Source organism: Phaethon lepturus, unplaced genomic scaffold (assembly GCF_000687285.1).
Source record: "Phaethon lepturus isolate BGI_N335 unplaced genomic scaffold, ASM68728v1 scaffold13908, whole genome shotgun sequence".
Lineage (NCBI taxonomy): Eukaryota > Metazoa > Chordata > Aves > Phaethontiformes > Phaethontidae > Phaethon > Phaethon lepturus.
The window spans coordinates 386-7,952 of NW_010556986.1; the positions used below are offsets into that span (position 1 = coordinate 386).

General features: G+C 52.0%; 1 protein-coding gene across 1 annotated transcript in view; it reads right to left on the bottom strand.

Moving 5' to 3' along the window:
* Positions 1-1,303: 1,303 nt before the first annotated feature.
* The window catches only part of ATF6 (activating transcription factor 6), a 77,728-nt gene continuing 71,464 nt past the window's right edge, over positions 1,304-7,567 (bottom strand). Inside the window, exon 14 of the mRNA XM_010292628.1 lies at positions 1,304-1,512. Coding sequence (XP_010290930.1) covers positions 1,304-1,512 — 209 coding nt within the window. The remainder of the gene's footprint in view (positions 1,513-7,567) is intronic.

Genomic DNA, 7,567 nt, shown 5'->3' on the forward strand with positions numbered 1-7,567 from the left:
AGAAGGGGTGTGTGGGTGTGAGTGTGTGTACGTGTGCGTTGCCTGTGTTTCAGAAGGAAGGTGCTGTGGCTGTGTCCCGCTGAACTGAAGCAGCCGGTGCTGCTCTGTAGGCTGTTAGCTGTGAAACAATTAAATACGACCAACTCCTGCCCCCAAGTCCCTAAACACAAAACAGGTGGGAGGAAATAAAAACGAAAAAGGAGGTGGGGAAAGGACAGCAGTACAACCTTTAGAAATGCAGGTGCTGCACTAAATCACCACCCTTGGGCCGAGCCCCAGCCTTCTGCCATGTGGCCACATGGGCTGGGGAAGACGGCGGCAGTTGTGGGGGCGAGCACACACAGGTGAGGGGTGACGGTGTGGGGTGTGTGCATGCGTGCGTGTGTGTGTGGACACACCCACTGCCTGGGAGGGCTGCCCAAGGCCCCGTCCTACCCAGGCACCCTCCTCGTGGGGTCCAACCAAGGGCCTCCCCGGCAGGGTGACCCCCGGGAGCAGGGCCACGCTCTGTGGCAGTGCGGGTCGCTCTGCTCGTAGTGCTTTGGCTGAAAGTGCGGGTTCCCACCATCCCGCTGGGTGCTGGGGCTGGGCTGCCCCACGGCACCACTGTAACCCCGGGCAGCAGCCCACCGCTTCCCGGTGAGGAGGCTGCATGGGCAGGGATTTGGGGCAGGCATGTGGATGTGCATGGGGGTGACAAGGAGTGGGACTGTCCGGCTGGGCTCAGCACAGCCACTCTGGCCAAGGAAGGATGCTCCTGCTCCTGGGGTGCAGGGCCAGGGCTGGGGTGGCAGGCCTGGCGTGGGGTGCAAGGCTGTGGCACTGCCTCCTCCGGCTGCCACAAGCACACTGGGGGGAAGCCTGGTCTCAAGCACAGGCCCCTGCAGCCACATCTCTGAGCACAACCTCAGCACCACACCTCAGGAGAAGGTTTAACAGGGATAAAAAAACCCAAAAACCCCACAATTTTGGACAGTGCATAAGTAGCAAGGATGGCCTGTGCCCCACCGATGCCAGCCCCAAGCACCAGCTGTGGATGCCGATACCAGGACTGCAGCAGCGTGCATCGCCTGCACCCCCAGCACCGGGCATCGCGCGCTGCCTGGGTCCCCCAGGCCTGTCCCAGGCAAGGGGCCAGCTGAGCCGGATAACCCCTGGCCAGGACGCAGCTGTTGGGTAGGGTCAGGCACAGCAATGGGCTACGCAGGGTCTGCCCTTGCTGCGCGATGTGCCAGGAGTCCCAGCGAAGGGGCTCTGTCTGGCAGCAGGACCTGCTCCATGCTGGGTGCACTGGCCACAGGAGCTACTGCAGGGATTTAACAATAGCCCTCAGGGCATGGGGCGTCTCTGGGACGGAGGGAGATGCGCTGTAGAAGGTGTTGGTGTGATTTCTGCGTTGCTCTCGGAGGTACGGAGGGACAGATGAACTTTTGATGTGGAGGATCCTGGTGTCCATCACTTCACAGTCGATTTGCATCATCACCTCGTAGTCCTGCCCATTGATCACATTCTCTGTACAAGCAAGGGGAAAAAAAAAAGTCAGAGTTAGCCCTGCAAGCTACTGACCTAATGGCACCAAAAGCAGAGCTTTCTGGACCTTTTTTTTCTGGAGCAGGAGCTGGAGGGGTGACTCCTCCCTTTTGCAGCTCCGCACATGGCGCTCCATCTCACACGGCGCAGCCCCAGCCTGCTCGTGACACCTCAAAGGGCCCAGGCCATGCTTAGCCTGTGCAGTCACACCTAGAAATTAATGTAAGTCTTTTCCACTTCTTCATCTGCACATAATTACCAATGGAGTTTGCCTTGTATAACATTTATTACTGAACTGTTGTTCTTGAGCCACTAAAGTGTAGGGGTGATTGAAGATAGGGCTTATTTAAGAAAGTTGAATGTTTCGCTTTCTTTTTATTGGTTTAAGAATACTGTAACCCTCTTGACACTGAGGATCTAGAGGAATTTCTTCACCAGATTATTCGTAAAAAGTCAAAATGCTATTTCTCAACATAATTAACTGCACCTCATTACTGTGCTGACCTGGCTGTTGTACTTGCATGATGTTGTGGTGTGACACTGGACAAGGCCATTAACCTTGAGAGGCCTCCAGACACAGGGAGACCCAGGCCAGCACATGGGACCCCTTGCCAGTGCAAGGGCAATGCCGGGGCTGCATCACCCCGGTGCAGCCCTGAGCTGGGCACGTCTGCTGCCGCAGAAGCTCCTGGGCTTGCAGGCAGAGGCTGTGCACATGGCCAGCATCTGCTGCCTGGATTTAAAGGTGGGAGACTATTCCTTACGTAGACAGTGTGTCCAGGAATGCAAGAGCTGAGATCGGATTTCCAGGCACGACCAACCCTTGCCTTTCAGAGTCAGAAAGGCTGACTGCCATCGGCAGGGTTTTCTTTCTGTGCTAAGGAGGATGGAAGATCACCTAATGGAAAGCGTATGGATTGGAGGAATGCAATATACATTACTAATTTTTACTGTTTTCCTGGATTAACTCTGACTCTGGATGACAGCTGACAACAGCGGCCGGACCCTCTTGTACCCCACGCCACCTGTAGAAGCCATTAGATCAAGTATGTCTGGTATAGTAATGAAAAGCAGGAGCAAACCCTTGCTAAGGGGGCTGAGAGCCTGCAAGGGAAATCAAAGCTCCCACCTGCAGAAATGAAATGGAAAAAGCTCTGTATGTGCCACCGAGTGATCGAGGCCAGGAGCAGCTGTGCAAGTCTCTGTGCCACTGATCCAAACACCCTGACAAGCGCCTTGTCCCTCACGGCTGTGGTGCTGCTGATAAAGCCCTGCCGTAGCTTTGGGTGCTGGGATTTTTGTTCCCAGTTGGGATCCTTTTTGAGGCCATGACTCCAGGTCACCCCTTCTCTCATCCCTTGAGTGTGCTCTTGGTTCTCACCCAACAGGCTCAGGACCAGACGGTGGAGAGGGCTGGGCTGGTGGTGCTGCTTGGGACAGGGGCTGCACGGGGCAGCTGGCGGGGCAAGAGCCTGGCCTTTGGGCTGGAGAACAAACAGGAACAGATCGGCTCCCTGTGACACAGCAAGCTGAAAATGCAGCTCCTCAGCTCTCGTGCTGCAAAGATGACAGCTTGACAGGACCCCGGCTATGTGAGAAAATGTGCTCCAAAGCCACAAGTGGGTGAGGTGGGATGGGATGGCAGCCAGGGCCAGGAAAACTTCTTGGTAAGGCAGTAAGACTTTTCCGTGTCTGCCCGCAGCGGCCAGCACAGTGGGCTATCATTAGGTTCCCTGGCATTGCTCAACATGGAGGAGAACAGCAAGCCCGGAGAGCAGCCCATGCCAGGGAGGGAGCTGCACCGTGTGGGTGGCAGCGGGGAGCATGGGAACCAGATCAGCCCATCTCGGCCAGCTGGGATGCCGCTTCTCCCAGCGCTGACACAGGCTCCCCACTGCGACTAACTGGACCATGATTAAGTAAGCCACAGCTCTGCTACCCTGTGCGAGAGGTGCTGTGCCTTCTGAGGCCACCACAGCTGAGGCAGCTGGGAGGAATCATGCTCAGAGCAAGCCTCCCTCGCCAGCAGGCACGGAGGGGACTCACACACCCAACTCAGACATTCGCAAAGTGCCTGAATCCTGCCCTGTGTGTGTGAACTAGCACAGGAGTGACACGCGGGTTTAAAGAGAGGTATCTGATTCTCTTCCCTTTTGGGTTGAAGGCACTGCCAATGACGAACGGCTGCAGGAGCCTCTGCAAGGAGGATGAGGACAGTAGCGGGAATCACAGAATCACTAAGGTTGGAAAGGACCTTCAAGATCAATTCTCATTACAGACATTTCTAGCAGCCTTTTTCATCACCGTTAGCACCAAAATGACATACAAGAGGAGGCGGGATTTTCCACAGAGACAGCAGTTGCTGCTCAGTGATGCTGCTGGGTGCCTGGACCAGCTGCGATTAAAGGAGCAGTCTGAAAGCTGTGCCAGCCCCAGGATGCCTGGCCACCGTCGGAGAGCCCTGCCCGGCCCACCCCAGCCCAGAGGGTGGAGGGGCTGATGCTCTGCATCAGCCCACGTGATGCTCTCAGCAAAACAACAGGCAAACGTGACCTGAATGCAGCCGGCGCAACCCCATGTTTGGAAAGACTAGCTCACTCTCAAAGGGGCAGGCATTGCAAAAACGATTCCACATGGCTCCGTCCTGAGCTTGATGCCATTAAACTGTTTCATGATCTGGATGAGGAATAGAAAGCATACTTACAAGATTTCTGGAAGATGCTAAACTGGAGGGCTTTCAACCACCTTGGAGTATTGGATTAGACTGCAGTTTAAATAAAAGAGAGAAGCTGTCCAAAATCTTCAGGATGCATTTCAACCAAGGCCAGAGCGAACTACAACGCTCAGGAGACTTGGAAAACACGAATACAAAATGGGGCCGGGCAGAAGCACTGCAGAAGAAGCTTGAGGACTGCAGAGGATCACTGTGCATAAGCCAACAGCATGACAGGACTAGAAATGATCACAACGATTTCAAGAGAAACAGATTTATCTTTGATTAAGTTTCTAATGATAATGAAAAGAGAAGCGCTGGATGAAGCTACCTTGGAAGACCAGAGGGTCTTCATGACTGGCAGGTTTTAAGGAAAGGCTGGATGACCACCTGTCAGACAAGACCCAGGGTACCTGACCCTCTCTCCACACAGGCACAGGCACTCGCAGTTGCTCATGGTCCCTGTAGCCCTGCCTTTCTGTGAGCTGCAGGTGCCTATTCATGACTGAAGCCCCTCAGGGTAAACTGCAACCGATTGTTACAGAGCCCAGGGCCACAAAGAAGCCAACATACGTCAACTGAGCTGTGATGACTGTCCGTCTGCTCTTTGCTTGTGACAAAGATAAGGCAGTACAACTTGGGCGAAGCAACTTGAGATTTGAGCTGATATTTGCCACAGGGTAGGGAGGCACACCAGCCAACTCCCACAGTTCAGATGGCAGAACACTGCTGTGCCATCTTTCCTTGACGGTCGGTTTAAATCCAATGGCTATGTAGTTGGACATGTTCATCTGTGCTATTCCTAATCCCTTGTCAGCGAGTGGGCAGTATCTGGAGTAGAGCTGGGTTCTGCAGGGGCCCCTGTGGTCTGACCTCATCCACAGAACAGGCCAACAATTTTGCCCTGTGATTCCTGCATCAGATCTTTTAAAAATAGCCCAGTGAGGCTTTATTTCCTTCCCCTTCCTTGGGGCCATCCAGCAGTACCAACATCTGGGAGACACCAATGAGCACAAGGTGGGTTTTCTAAGAGAGGTCATGATGAGCGTTGAGCTTGGCAGTTGCATGTGGCTGATCCCTGGAGGGGTCAGTACGTAACCACTACTTTCTCTCCATGCTCAGGTCAGCCATGTACTGCACTGCCTGAGCATGCAGCCATCACACCTCACAGCCCTCTGCAGGGAGGTGGACACGGGCAGGGGTGTCTGTGAAGGCAGGACCAACAGCTCAAAGTTGCTGCCTGCTGCCGCTGCTCCTTTGTTGGCTGGAAGGTCAGCACTGCCAACCTGTGTTACACGGGGCTGCTTAATCGCCCAGAGTAACACTGCCATGGAATTATTTCTAAAGTTTGTTGTGCTGAATTACCTATGACTGATGTTTTGTGGGATTACATAAGTGAAAACACAGGAACAGATCTCCTGTAGAGGTGTCTGGGTTTATAAATAGTTTTATTGCTCCTCTTTGAAGTTCAGAATATACAGCCATTCATACAGCCTCAGGCTTAAGAAGCTATCCTTCCCAGGCCAAAAGGCTGTGTTGCACTTAATTATTTGTTAACAGGTTTAAAAGCCGTGCTTCAGGTGATAGACTATTTCAAATTAACAGCAAAGGTAATTGTGCCAAGCATTGCTGTTGTCTGACTGCACCTTCTCAAAGAGGCTTGCTGGCTCTCGCGGACTGTACCAAACTCCCAGCATGAGCTTGGTCTAGGGAACAGAAATCTAATTCCCCAGTGCTGCTCTCTAGGGTTTATGGCAGCTCCTCTTAAAAACAAACATGTTGCAAGACCCAACTGATGAAAGCTGAAGTCAGTGATCCAAACCAAGAAAGTTTAGCAAATAAGGCTGAGGGTAATAACCACTGTTACAAATTACCGAAGATGATGGAAGATTGCCTTCGTATTTGAAGTACTAGATTTTCAAAACTGGCTTATTAGACCATAAAACCAAAGTCCTCCTTCTCCTCTTAGTAGTAGTACTGACACCTATCAATCAGTCGAATGTTCAAACGCCTGTCTTTGAGACCAAGCATCTGCTTCTATAAGAGATGCTGTCTTAGAGAAAAGCAGAAGACAGCCAGAGGGCTTGAGAGGCAGGCAATGAGAATCTTAGCGTCTGTTCTGCAGTAAGTCAGAACAAATGGTGATGTGAACTGTCTCTCTAGACTCAAACTCTCCACACGTCAGTGGGCTGTTTAGCCCTGTGGATGCAGTCATACGACAGGAACAAGTTATTCTGGTAATCTACCCCTCCCCACTTACATGCACCCTCCCCACAAAGCTTTGCTGCAGGAAAATGCTTGTCTTGAAAACTGCACAACTTGCAGAGAGGCTGCAACAGAGGTCCCCTAAAATACCACCTGACCTTGTGAAGTGTTTCAAGGCTGTAACCAACTGCCATAGAAGAGCTTTGCAGCCTTCTGAAGATGTGCTCACGCCTTAGGTACGTTGACAGAGGCTTGTTCTACCAAATCAACCATGAATTTCACCTTACCCTAGCAGTCCCACGATGGACTACCCCAAAAATACTCTGTGATACCAATACTGTGCAATTCAGGGCCTGGGCCAATTATCAAGACTTCTCTAAGGCCCCAGCTGCCTTTGCAGAAGATAACCCACATACCTACTGGATGATTTCTCGGTAGGTGACTTGTAGAAGTGGTCAGAACGTGCCTGGCTCTACTCCCACACTGTGCTCACTGAATATACAGTTAAGCTCATGTTGACCACATAGATCTGGACTACATGTCCTCGCTTCTGCTGGTAAGATACAGGGAGGGAAATCACTTGTCCCACCTCTACTTTAACTACCTGTGTTCTTTGTCAGTAAGGCTGGAGAATCATCCTCTCCTCATGGACAACAGCATAGAGTGAATTTGCTATCCATGAAACCAGTTTAGTTGATGTCAGAGTTAGGTGCCACGGAATTATCTCTGGATAAGGTGATACAAACCCACCAACTCTCTTAAAACCATCTTTGCTGAGCAGCTACCCACGCCCTTTATAATTTCCACATTTCCTTCTAACAAGAGAGCTTGCTTTGCCACACCAGACTCCAAAGGCTGTTAATTTACACTTGGAGGCCCTTCTGCAGCCCCATCTGTTACACCGGCGGGAACCTTAGGCAGCTTTCAAAGGGCCACCGGATGAGTTCCAGTACCTGGTTGCTTTGTGCTAGCTGTGCCAAGCTGACGATGCTAAAGTTTCGTTTAAATAATGATTTATCACCAAACTACCCAAACAATTCATTGCGCAACCTGTCCTGGCCCAAAACAGAGCTTATGTCTAGGGCAGCACAGAGTTCAGAAAGCACAAGCTTCAGCAGG